The 14,334-nt window shown below is 33.9% G+C and overlaps 1 protein-coding gene across 1 annotated transcript; it reads left to right on the top strand.

The window, feature by feature from the left end:
* Positions 1–25: 25 nt before the first annotated feature.
* On the top strand, positions 26–13,843 carry LOC110836052 (MAPK regulated corepressor interacting protein 2). Its single transcript, XM_022076879.2, has 6 exons — positions 26–213; positions 311–404; positions 635–747; positions 4,324–4,377; positions 6,480–6,536; positions 7,811–13,843. The coding sequence occupies exons 1-6, from the start codon at positions 162–164 to the stop codon at positions 7,879–7,881; spliced, it is 441 nt and encodes a 146-aa protein (XP_021932571.1). The 5' UTR covers positions 26–161; the 3' UTR covers positions 7,882–13,843.
* The last annotated feature ends 491 nt before the right edge of the window (positions 13,844–14,334 follow it).

Here is a 14,334-nt window from a genome sequence, read left to right as displayed (position 1 = left end):
ATTTTTTTATTTGTACTCGGACTGGAGTCATCAGACGCGACCAAATGTGCTCATAGTCTCCCACATTGCATTGCGTTGTAATGGATTCTATCACACATAATACCAACTTATGTTGACTACAGAACCAGGAGCAGTTTCTGGCCAGATTGCGCAGAGGGAAGATGTACACTGTCTCAAAAGGTCCAAGTAAAATCGTTGCGAAAACGAGAAGGGGTACGTTACGAATGTTTCTATACGCTCTTTTGGAATAATCCTTCATGCCCTGTAATCATGTTCTTTTTTTTATAATGGAAAACAATACAATTTTCAGGGATCGCACACACGCAGAATCTAGAGAGGTTGGATACGAATAGAGATCAACTTTCGAAAAAACCTCCGGAACCAGAAGTGGGACAAGTGATTAAGTAAGTGGATATGTTGTTTATTTTTAACTTACGCATTGTGAAAGCATGTTTTTATAGTGTTGAGTTAACCACTGATTTAATATTACAATTTGTTTGAATAGTAATGGTTATGTAAGGATCTTTGATGGAATAATAAACCGTGGCCGTGGTACAGAATTGCGAAGTCATGCAAATGTTTTCGAAGAAATTAAAGTTACATTTATCAAATGGTATTTTCTTCTTCCCTATAGTGTACCCAAGCCAGTATTTCATAGTGTAAATGCTAAGAAATCAAGTAGTCTGAGAGCACAGCAAGAGGTTATCAGCCCCGAACATGCGGAGCTTATCAGCTTTATATATGAATGTGAGTTAAACACTTTCCATTTACTACATATGGACTCAAAAGCATGGACGATAATTGCATTAATCTTTAGCATCTTAACGTCGTTTTAATTTCTGTGTGATGTTCCTTTCTTTCTCACAATAGAAAGAGTATCCTAAGGTTAGTCTGCGTCTTCCAACCTAAGCATTAAGGAGTACTGTAAAGTCCTCAGGATTGTGGATAATTTGGGAATTTTGCACTTTAACCTAACCAAATTTTCATCATCATTATCATCATATAACTTGCAAAGAGTAAGGGCACTTGTTGACGTATTCTGGGTTCAGTTGGCCATAATTCTCTTTAAAGGTTATCTCAGATTTCTTAATTTACATGTTTTGAAACGTTGTAGCCTAGGAAGTCTGTTTAAACATTTGTCTCTTGATGTTTGTATTTTTAATTATGTATTTCCTTCTATATAGTATTTCATGTAAGTGTTCTTTTAAATGTGTGATAATGTGAATGCTTAGCAGAAACCATGATCAATAAATGTTGATACAAAAATTCTGGATACTTTACATATTGTATGCACACAGTGGCTTGCAGTAATTGTTTTGGGATATTTTTGTGTTTCACTATGTCAATAATGTGTGAGTTACAGCATATTCTTTAATGCTTTTTCACAATCCAGAAATATTAAGTGTGTGTTTGAATTGCACGCTTACTTTTAAATCAGTAGTTTTAATGAAAATACTGAGTCAGTGCATGAAGGGTTTCTTTGAAAGCCATTTCAGGCATCAGATATAAACTGCATTTATTCTTTAAAATTATTAATATAATCCATAGTATGTGTTCAGTAAGATTATTCCTCTGCATAATTTAATTGTATGGGTATTTTGTCTTTTCTTTTTTCTTTTAGTGACATCATGTTTACTTTTTAGTTTATCTGGAATGTTTCAAGTGACATATACTTCATATAAAAATTATAAGTTTCAATTTAAAGTTTTCTTCCAGAGCTTTAACATGTTTTACTTTGACTAAAAGTTCTGTTATTTCTTCAAGCATTGTTATTGTACCTTCATCTGCATTGATTAATTTTATTTTTCTTCATAGCTATTACTTTTACACAAGTCTATAAAATTGTACAATTTTTTTAAAAATTGTTCTGCCTTGTTTCTTGCAGTTTATTTGACATTTTTTATTTCAGAGTCTTACAATTTTGCTGGTTTTCAGGCTTTGTCTTATATAAATATGTTCCAATTCCATTATTAATTCTCAAAAGATGAAATGTGCTTTCCAGTGGTTTTGTCATAACATTTTTCAATTAGACTGGTGAATCAGTGCCACACTATTTATGAAGAAACCAACCTTGCTTTCTACAAAACTCATGATCCTTAAAAATAACTTTGTGGCAAATTTTTGATATACAAATACACTAAAAAGTTGTATCATGGAATAACATCAAAGTCAGTTGTTGAAGAAGTTGATCTTCCTCTTTTATGTCTCTGAAATATTTTACACTCAACACAGGCATAGGTTAGTTCTTTAGGAGGTAAGGTTTTAAAATTTGGAATTGATGTAAATGTAATAAAGTGTCTTCTCACATTTCTTCATTACCTTTGTACTGCATTCTTGTGGAAGACATGAGTACTAACCATTGACTGACATAACATCTGTTGTTGAGGACTAAATTATTCTTCCAGTATATTTTTAATACAGGATGTGGACATGAAATATATACCATCGTTCTTGACCTGAAAGACACAGGAATGAAATCTAAATATATTTGAGTAGGTTATGTGATTATAGATGTTCATTTAATGAGGGCATCATGAGTGGCTTGTCAGATATCATATCTGTATTCAGTTTTAGTAAAGATTGTTAATCTGGTTGCATTTCTTCAGAGTGGTTGCCTGTGGTGACACATACACAGCATTCTTGAAGTACCCCTAAAAGTAAGGTTAGGTAAACAAGGTGGCCCATCATTTCCTTGTGGAGATGTGAAGATGTTTCATCTTGTTCAAGTAGCATATCATTGGGACCCTCCTCTTTCGGAATAGGCATGAGAAATTTCTGCAACATGTTTAGGTACATTATGCCAGCCACAGTATATTTGGCAAATAAAGAGGGCCTGAACATATTTCTGTTTGTATAAAACACAAAACATGTTCAACTTTGGACTGTCTCTGGAATATTCAGTAACTTCATGAAGATTGTTTGCTCTTCCAAATTCTCAGGTTATATTGATAAACATTTCCTGATAATTGGATTGTGGCTTCATCGCTGAAAACAGTTTGAGCTGTAAGAAGTTTGTCATTTTCAGTTCTTGATATTTGGGGCAAAATGTGTGGTGATCTTCTTTATCTAGTGTAGTTACATGTTGCAACAGTTGGTACTTGTAAATTTTAAATTCAAAATGCTTCTGTACTGTTGTGTTGCATGTTTATTTGTCAGGAAGGACTGTGAATGGAAGACACATGAATTGTGACTGGTAACTCCAGGGCTTTTTTCTTCACAAATGCAGCCAGTCTGATCAAACAATTTTTAAACTTGTAAATTTACATATTTGTTTGTGGCTTCAATCCAAAGACTGTATGAAATCTCCTTTGCACTGAAACTGCAGACCTAGACTCATGATACCACAGCACACATTTACTTTTTTCCTATTTGAAGTGCCATTTTAATAGCTGTGTGTGTAGCACTTTGGGTTGAATGATTTGGAAATGCAAGAGGCAAGATATATGATCATATAACGTCAAACCTACTTACAGCCTATAAACTCACATTACATACTGACGAAACAAACTTCATGAAATCTGTTGCTAACAACAAAACATGTTTTAATTTAAATATTGATTCCTTGCCTTTCAAATTGGTAAAAGGACATTGATTTTATCCCTATGCTGAATTCAGCATATACCACTCATGAAAATAGATAAATCAAAATCATATTGCTTTGCTATTTCCATTACTTCATATTATGAGTTGAATGTGACAAATAGACTGAAATGAAGCACTGGTGCTTGGAACTTGATACTGGAAGTGAGGATGTAGATTGGTTTGACAGGTTGTCTTTACATAAGATACATCAGATTGTAGGAATAAATTTTTCAATTCTCACCAGTGCACTTTGAATCTGACCTTCACAAAGTTCAAGAATTGATGATGTGCAAGTCCAATGATCAAGTTACTTTATGATACATTGTTATCATTTAGTAAACTTTGGACCATTTTGTGGGTTGTGTAGTACATGCTATGCTAACCTTTTCACTGCTAGCAACTCTACTGCTGCCTTACACCTGGCCCAGCAAGCAGTACGCATATGCATATGTTAAGGAATCACAAAATGTAACTGTGTGCTCCATGCAGTGACTGGAGAAAACTAAATGTTTGTTCTGAAAGATGTTATCTTTAATGACATGTTACTTCTGATCTTGATCAGATATGGGAGCCTGTGTGTGAACTGGAACTCCTAAGCCTCTTGTGATTAAAGGTCTAAAACCATATTTTACTGATTAAATGTCATGTTTGTAGCTTATAGTTTGTTTCTGTATGTTTGTCCAAAGTCAAAGTAGAACATCTAACGTTGGATATCATACTGATGATCTGCTTCTTTTCTAGCTTGGGATAAAGTTTGTAAGGAATTTGAACAAGAGTCAGCAGAGAATAGTTCAAGTAAGTATATTCACTTCGTTCATTTAGTTATGGTGTTAGTTATTGGGGAGTTTTACTAAAATTGTTTGACAGATTGAAATTTGGTCAAAACAGAATAACAATAACAAACACTTTGCATGTTACTGCATACATGTCAAGAATAAGTAGGTAAGTATTTGCTAGAGTGAGAAATGTTTCAAACAATAGCTGTAGAGACAAATTAAGCAAACACTTTATGCCCAAAACTCTTTTTCCCATAAGTTTTATTATGGTTTTCAAGTTGATTAAAAGTTAGCATTCATGAACTGAAACTAGGGTCAATAACAGAGCAAATGTATCAGAACTGTTAATTTTTATGTTCTTTTTCTAATTGTTTTGTATTGGTTGGATTTCAAAGTTTGTAAGTATAATTTTTATTCCATAAAAATTTAATGTGAAGTAGGCTAAAGTTTTGCGTGTTAATCCAAATTCTTAAAAGAAATAGCATTTTAAGTTTCTATATCGAGTGTTAATATTGTTGCCATGTTAGTACAACTGATTTCAAGTACTTTGTCAATGAAAGAGTGAAATACCTTTTTTTCCCCCCAGATACTTTCGGTGGTAAATACATTTTTAGTAAAGTTAATGGACTACCTGTATTTCAAACCCTGCCTACAAACCTTCAAGACAATGCTGAAGGCATAGGTCAACTTTATCTTTTACCTTTTATCTTAAAATATTACAGAATTAATGCATTTGTGTTTGTATAACCTGTAGTTAATGTGAACACAACAGAAAGGGCTGCATTTGTAGAAGGTTAGGGTATTGTAAATAACCTTTAACCAGAATAGTAAAAATAACAGGTTTTGCCGCTTTGTTGGGGGATATATGTGACAGTGGCCTTCACTACTTTTGTGTCATTTGCATTTCACCTCATTTTTCTTCTTTACTTGTGATGTAAATGACAGGAAAACTACCAAGATTTTAATTCTTTTCTTTTCAAAGGCAGTTCACTATTGCTGGCATGTTCCTATATTACATCTGGCTGTCTGCCCAGTATGTGATCGGGCAGGTGGCCACATGGGCAGATGTAAATAGCTGCCTTCCCTCTTGTGCCCTTCACTGTTCATAGGTGCAAGTAACATATTGCATGGATGATGCTGGATAACACTAAAAGAATTTACTGTCCCACATCTGTCTTTAAAAAAAATCTGTCATTGTTCCCTTATTATACAGGGTGATACTTAATTATGTGCAGTAAATGTAATGATCATGTTAGAAACCTGAAATCAAGCCAGAAAATTCCTACACACACATGGTCACAACCTCTTTGTTAGCAATAATGGGAAGCATTAGGAAATCAGGTTACTAGTAACATATTTTATGACCACATCCATTTATTAGATTTCATCATAACAACAGCTTCATGTTTACAGAAAATGCTGAAAATTCTCTCCATTGCATTGATTGCATAACTGAATCCTGTGACACAACTGTTTGAATCAGGCTTCAAAGCTCTTCCTGCATATTGACCCTTTAAATAGACTGTCCTGTTGGCCCCATAAATGGTAGTCAGCAGGTATGAGATTGGGTTATTGCACAGAACCACTCTATTTTATCCTATCCATTAATGTAGTGAGGGCCCAAAGACTGATTTACATTACTGGTAAAATGAGCAGGTCCATCATGCATAGCCTAGTAAGTACAAATTCTTCGTTGATAACTAATTAATTGTCTGGTGGTAGAACCAGAAGGTTCAGTATTAAATCTCATCATCTGAAATGTTCTGTCTGCCTCCCATACTAACCTTGTTTCTCAAAGATCTGTTATAATTTTATGATTTCAGTTTGTTAATCTTAGTCTTCCATTTTGCTCTTTCCAACAAGTTTTCCACCAAACTTCTGTAACCATTTCTTATTTACTATGTCTGAGATGTGTCCTACCCAGTTCCTAGAGTTGGCGCTCTCAGTACTAAATTAATTATACAAGTCACTGAGTATGGTGATTGAACCTTCATGTTCCATAAAACCAGGGAATTTCTTGACTCATTAAATTATTATTAACTTTTGATGGAAGATTATTGTACAGTGGACTTGTGCCATGTAAAAGTAACATTTCTGTACTCTTTTACCATATTGTTTCAGATGCACCTCAATGCATAGTGTACCATAATGATGGTGAACCAAATGGAATATTACAAGGTAATTAACTTGTTCTCAACTTATACATATGATTTATATGTTATACATAAGATTTATCTTCCAGAATGATCTAATTTCAGTAGCTAATGTTGTACATTCAATCAAATACAGCAATGTTATACATGAATAGATGCAAGTTTTAGGACTTCTCCTGTGGTTTATTTTTCTTGTTGGAATTGTGTCACTACGTAATAGTACAAACATATTTTATTGCTTAAAATTGTGTTTAATTTTATTTTGTGCTGTACTTACATAAACAATGCCGGATGGGTTCAGATCTCAGATAAATTATTTCGGCATTGTTCTACATTTAACACCTTCCAAGTCTTTGAGAAGAATGACTGAAGAAAATGTTTTCAGCAGACTATTCCAGGAAAAGTAAATAAATTGCTGAATTTCCAGCTGGTCTGTGTTGATTTATTGGGCGAAAACATAAATACCATTTACAGACACAAGTTCTGTTAGGTGTAAGTAAGGAAGTAGGTCTGAAGTAAACACAGAGACAATTTAGTGTATGTTCATGTTGTCATCAGACTACAGGGCAAATCCATTTTATAAAGATAGTTTATGAATCCTTTTAAAATTTGGGAACTATGGTAAGAAAGGAAAATTGTAATTATGATTAAATTAAGTGAAGATTATATTCAGGGAGTGTTTTCTACCATGTGCTTCAGAAACTTTCATCATCAGGCTGCTATTTAAAAATGCAAAATTTAAAATGTACAAAACTGTAATTGTACCTATTTTTTGTATGGGTATAAAATTTGTCTCCCATGTTGAAGGAGGAAATCTGGTGTAGAGAGAGAGAGAGAGATCATTTCAGAAACCTATGCATAGATGGGAGGATAATATTAAAATTTATATTAGAGAATTATGGTGGGATGTTGTGGATTGGATTCATCTAGCCCAGGATAGGGAGGCTTTTTTGAACATTGTGATGAAACTTAAATTTCCACAAACGGTGAGGAATTTATATACTAGCTGATGTCTATTTATTTGCTTTTAAAGAACAACACTGCTTTATGCATTTTGAGTTAATTGGTTGGCTAGTTAACCTCAGGGTCCTAAAAAATATGAGTGAGATTGCAAATTGAAAGTCAGAATGTGGACAAAGGTGTTTTTTATTCATCCAAGAAGAGTAAGCAGATATGTGAATTTACAAAAGTAAATTTAGCCACATACTTAAATCTATTGTACCTTTTAGGAACTGAGAATTTTCATTTTTTATTGATATTTGTAAGATGGCAAATTATATCCATTTATGTCTTTTTCAGATTTTAAACCATTTGATTTGGAGTCATGGTGGGGTAAAAGACTGTTCAACAACATTACAAAATCTATATAAAGTTCCAGTCCTGTTTTTCTTTTTTTCGTAACATCTTGTGATTGGTGCAAACAGGATCAGTTATCCCCAAATCATCATCTGTTGTATGACTCTTATTCCATATCTGAGGTGAAAAGAAGTCTACAGGAACTCATTAATGGCAAGTGCAAAATTTAAGCAAGATTTGTTGTTTTTTGGGGTAGCTTTTTCTACAGAGCTGTGGATTGAAGGTATCAATACCTTAAGATATACATTCTCTCATAAAGTATGGCATTCAGTCCATATTTATTTAACAGAAAACCAGGATTAATTTAATTTTTTTGCGCTGTTAAGCATCCTAAGCAGAGATAAGTGGAACAGTATTCTCTGCATTAAGAACATTAATTACCATCACAAGTTGGTCCAGAAAAATACCTATTGTGACATTCAGTCCAAGTAGTAGTGAATTACATCCTAAAATGAACAGTCCAGTTTGAGTACAGGAATAATTTGTAGCAGCCATTACAGTGGCTTAGGAGCTGCATGATTATGGTGTACAGAGCCAATCCCTCTCAACAGTTAGTGTTGCCCTTTGGGCTAATATTAAACTGATAAAATTATGAAGGATTAAAATTTTAATTTGGGCATTTAAAGGAAATAGAATTTAATTTCAGTCATAATGCATTCACTTCTAACTCCACAATAAAATTTTCCATTACATTAAAAATCATGTTCCTGTGATAGTAATGTCTTCATTCTCCCAGTACATATAATGTGCTGAAAGATATAACCAGTTTCTTTTAAGTATGTTTAATAATTAAAAGACAGAACAGCTTTGAAATGAGGAAATTATTACTAGTGGGATTAGCAGTTCTCATAACCAACGAATTATGCAGGGGAAATTGCCGTAATAAATGTAAGCAGTTATTTTTTATATAATTTTTAAGTGCTGGAATTGATGTGATTTAGCTGGATTTCTTCAGGTCAGATTGCTTTTATATGGCCTGCAAAGTGTACTTTCCACTGTAAATGTCATTCCAATTTATGTTTTGGAAAACAAAATTTGCTCTTCCTCCTTTTTAATAAGTGAAGGGTGGTGCTCCGGTTACTGAAATCATGTAGTAATGTTATAGTTTAGGGTTCTTATGTAACTTCCCCATTATTGTGAAGTGTGTTGGGACCCTTAGCTGATTTTTTTATGTAGATCTTGTATTCAAGGTCATGTATGTAAATTGTATTGTATTCAGATTAAATGCCCAAGCCACTAAACAACTTATTCAGGTTTGATACTTTTTTGAAATTTTCCGTAAGGTTGTATAGTATTGAGCATGTAAGAAAGTACTGTGTTTGCCTGACTTCAGTTTGCACTGAAATTTGAAGCTTTGTACTGAAGATATTCTTTTTTTAACTTGTTAGTTGTACAGAATTTATTGATTAGTTTCTGTGCTTAGGAAACAGCTGCATATTAAATATGTTTTTTAAATATTTCACTGTTGCTGTAATGTAGAAGAAAATAAGCTTCTTCCAATAAGTGGCACTTTCAGTGGTGACTTTTAGCATAATTCTGTTGAATTAATGAATGTGAACACAATGCACAATTTCTTTGTTTTTTAAGGTATTTTATGGATGAAAAGTGCATGCTATAATTGTGAAAATATAGTAAATGTACATTCTCACTGGTAAAAATGCAGAATTTTCTGTCCTACACAGATACTAGTGCAATAACTACTACAGTAAACCAGAAAACATAATACTTTACCAGCATTGATCAGTATGCTTAATATATAACACAGTTACTTTGTAATAATTTCTGACAAACCTCATAGTTTTGCATCTTGCCAAGCCTGTGGGCACAGGTTATGTAAACTGTTTCTCAAAACTTACATTTTAAAGGGATACGGACGTTTGTGAGTAAGATAATCAGAATAAATTGGTATCAAGATATGTATCTATTACATGTGGTGCTATCTCTTAACATACAACTTGCATTATACATGTAATAGAGCATATCCTCTCAGTATTGTTCTGACTGGATTGTGGCAAGGCCTTGTATAACCTACTTCATTGACTTCATCAGTTCCCTGGTAGGAAAAGAGGTAATCAATTTTGAAGATATTGTTGCATTGTTATTATGATGTAAGTGGAAACAGTCATAATTTATCCAACATTTTTAGTTAAGATAATGTATTGACATGTTGTTTTTAATCCTTCTTGATTGTTCTGTCAGAAGAATATAAGAACTGTTATGTTGTGATTATAATGTTATGTGGATATGACTCATTGAACTGGCAAAGTTGTTTATAGTATGATCCTAATTTTTGTACAAAGTAGTAATTAGAAAGTATTGGCTCTCGAAATATTGTTCCACACATACAAACTCAGAACACAAATACAATTGTTTGTCTTTACCAGAATCTTTAAATATGATGTAATCATCATCTTGTTTCATATTATTAGAAGAATGTTAAAGAATGTATGATTGTGATGTTAGAGTATATTTTAATTTGTTGCTTATGTTTTGAGTATGAGGATTTTGAAAACAATTTATGATAAAAGATTATTTTTTGTAGAATGATCCTTATAATATGCATGTTGTTAAAGTGAATCATCTTGATCCAGGCTCTAAAAATTCACTCTTCAGTCATGTAGGTAAATGCTAGTGAGCCAATTTGTCCTCAAGCTTTTTTACATTTGTTATTACCTAAACTATAAATCACTGTTTCACAATTATCTAATTGGACTGAAGTCTGAATTTCTCAAAGATTGTGGATAGACCATGTATTGGGAATGAGTGGATTAACCTTTCCACTTCTTTGTACATATTATTGTGATTCCTTCAGTGCTGAATTAATTTCAATGACTTTCATGATCACTATGTGAATAACATATTTAGATTCACCATCACCATCCCTAAAACTGACATCTGAACCTGTTTGATTAAGGGATTCTGAAACATTGTCATGTAAAAAAAATTACCATCTTTGGGGTGATTATGTGTTGGGGGTTTCGGGAAGTCTTATATACAACAGGCAATAGGTGGCATGTGAGGGACCTGATTGGTGGAACAGAGGTGTGGGCTTCTGTCCAATTGGTAACAAGCATGTGGATGAGAAAAGAAATGATGAAAGAAGTTTTGATGAATATATGCATTGTGTAAGGGAATGATGAGAAAATTTTAGTGGCCACATGGTTATGAGAAGAGGTTCCAAAAAAATGTTTAGCAGCCATGGTAAGGAGAAGAGGTGATAAAAAGTTTTTGTTGACAACATGAAGAGGGGAAATTCAGTGGTTGGATGTATGGCTGAGAGGGAAAAGAGGTGATGCCAGGCTTTACTTATTCTGTATCTTCGCAGTTGACATTGTGGGGGCTTTTGATTATTTCAGTTGCTTCACTGATGATGCAGTGGCAGTAGGTCTGGATATTGGCTGTGACTTCTGCTCTGTCAATGTCAATGTTGTGGTTAGTTGGTGCAGAGTAATTAGTTTCTGCTGATTATTGGTTCTCCAGTCTTTTCCTTACTACATGTCTGTAAAAACTTCATTGCCTTCTTTCTTAACCATGTGCTCACTACTGTCTGCATAGACATTTGCACCTCTGTTCCACCAATCAGGTTCCTCACATCTCACTCACCACCTACTGCTTGTTATATAAAAGGTTTCCTAAAACCCCCAGTACACATCCTGAAAAGGGTAGAAACTTGAAAAGCCCACATTTGATGCAACCCATCACCAAAAGTCAAAGTTATACACTGAACTTCAGCTGTGAAAACCTAAGGACAGAAACTCCCCAAAGGATAGAATTCATTGGTACTGGTGTACAATTCTACAGAGCTGAATTTGGAGGCAGTATTTTCTCTGAAATGTTGGTACTCACCTATAACTCCACATTGCATTACAACTTAGAAGACCACCATTGATATATTCACTGACCTTAGAACCTCAAATCTCACTAATCACCTTAACTTTACTTGCTCAAAATTAAGTGCATTTATGACATTTTAGGTTGCCATTGCACTGAAGATATATGTGTCGGTCTTCTGGGTAGTAATGCTTTGTGAACTTGTAGGTAGGTACCAGTAACGTTATGTGGACTTGTAGAAGTCCATATAACATTATTACTTGGAAGATAACATTGGCACTTGCTCACCACAGTGAAGAGGTTGAATGCCTTAGTATGTTAAGTGGCTTGCTTGCTGCTGTGAGAAACTGAAATTAATCACTTGTGTAATTATTAGGTGGCTGCAATCATGGAGTTTTTTATATGATGTATGTCATAATTATGGTATGGTAATTATGGTTAGGACAGTGGCTGCTGATATTTGTAACAGAATTACCCCTGTAAACTTTATTGACCATGTATCACTGCTTACATGTGATCCCAGCTGGTTGTGCTTGACAATAGCATACTACACAGCGCAATAACCCAGAAGACGGATATCTTCATACTCACCGCTGTGAGAACCTCAAGTCTTAAATAGCATACTACTAAACCTTTAAACACCTTCAGTTAAATTCTGTGTGGCAGCCATTTAGTCTGGGGGTTTAAATTCCCCATACTCATATAATTAAGAATGATAAAATATCTAAGAGCACAGAGATTTGAAGTCTACCACCAGATGGCATCTGAATGTATGGAACTGTTCAAAATATGGAACATATAATCTGTTCATGCACCTTAACTTTTAAGAGTTGGAATGGAAAGTGTCAGAATTTGCTTCAAATTAAATTGCTGCATTTTATTATGATATTGAAGCCTTAATAAATGCAATGTTTTGTCACAATGGGTATGAATCTCACAAATAATGAAACAAAAGTACTGTTGGAACTTGGAGTTGTTAGGAGAAGGAAAGGGAACATTTTGTGACACCACCTGACTTGATAAACAGTATTCAGATAGGCAAAATTTGTCATCAGAAACTTGCATATGACATCCTTGTGGTGGAAAACCTGTTCTTTAAAAACTGCTTACCTGAGAACAGCAATTTATGAAATTGTTATGGTGATGTAAAAGTGTAATGCTACAAATTCTTCTTACAATTACATCTTTTGCATATATTCCTTTTTAAATGTGTAGTTGTAAAATGTGTTTGGGTGATCTGGGACATAGTTCTAGGTTGAAAGAAATTAATAGGATCATAATATGAGGCCATTCTTATTAGTTAATTATACTCTTTCATACTTTTAAATACAGAATTAAACAGAAACTTGGTTCCTAGAAAGGCTTACATCCATTTTTCATTTAGGATATACTGCCCATATTTGACATCATTATATTTAAAAGAAGTTCCAGTGTAGTGCCACAGCACTCTTAAAAGCACTGGGGCATCACCCTGATTTGGCATTTACCAATTTTAGAATTGTCTGTTATATTATTGGAGAGCTGCTACCACATTCCCCTAACAGAATCCATAAACAAATATCCACTTCCTCTTCATTAGCAAGCATTTAAAAAAATGTCAACACCACCACATGTGTCATACTAATCTAGCTGTGGCTACATGTCATCTGAACATGTGCCATGCTGTCTTTACAGCAGTTATTAGTGTTCAAAGGTCTGTGCTTGTTAGTTTCCTGCATTTAAAATTCATTATTTCACCATATTAAAATGTTGAGAAAAGGCAATTTGATTACTCACTATTTCCAGTGTGTAATGATCTTTTAGAACGTAGGTGAAGTATGCCTTTACAGGTTGTGTGTGGTGGTGACTCTGACACTGCTAGTGGTGGTGGTGTGGGTTTTATATGATCTAACATAAAGCAGTGACTAGTGCAGCCACCTAATTACTGCCATTCTAGTGAATTATAGTCAGCTACTGCTCCCTGTGCACACTTCAGGCAGTGGGAATGACTGAAATGTTCTAGTGCATAAGTTTCAGTACACTCTAGTATAGTAAACAGTAGTTAAGACTGATCATTACAGCATTGTTTTGTTTTTGTTATTCATACTTTATTAAAATGACTAAGACAAATAAATTGCAGGTTGTTGTTGCTGTTGCAGATACTAACATATTTTATTATTCCAGTTTTTTTATGATGGTGTTTCCTGATCACTTTTTCAGTCTTTTACTTACATCTGAGAAGAACACATGGCTTGAGTTTATCCCAGAGACTTGACAGGACTGCACTGTAAAGTAGACAATGTGTGTTCCAAACATAACCTTCCTGATTTATCTCTGTTATTCTACCTTACTTCATTTGACTCCAGCAATTGAGACAAAAGCTCAAAGACTAGAGATCTACTAACCTGATTGATGTTTGCCATTGTTACAGGGCAAAATAGCACAAAGTCTGTGAAATCTATATTTCAATGTCAGGAATAAAAGTCTGGAGTACAAATTTTGTATGAAACCTGTTTTGTGCATTTGAAATTATAAGCACTAAAAGTTTTAAAGTTATGTATGTAAATTTTCGAAGCTACAAAGGTAGCGTCATTATAGTAAAGTTTGCCCTTAGATTATAGCTTCGGAAAGGTATCATCCGTGTGCTTAATTACGCA

Source organism: Zootermopsis nevadensis, unplaced genomic scaffold, assembly GCF_977971745.1.
Source record: "Zootermopsis nevadensis isolate Lab colony 2312 unplaced genomic scaffold, Znev_1.0 Znev_ptg000028l, whole genome shotgun sequence".
Lineage (NCBI taxonomy): Eukaryota > Metazoa > Arthropoda > Insecta > Blattodea > Termopsidae > Zootermopsis > Zootermopsis nevadensis.
The sequence above is the reverse complement of the archived record's forward strand: the minus strand, read 5'-3'. Positions and strand labels throughout refer to the sequence as shown.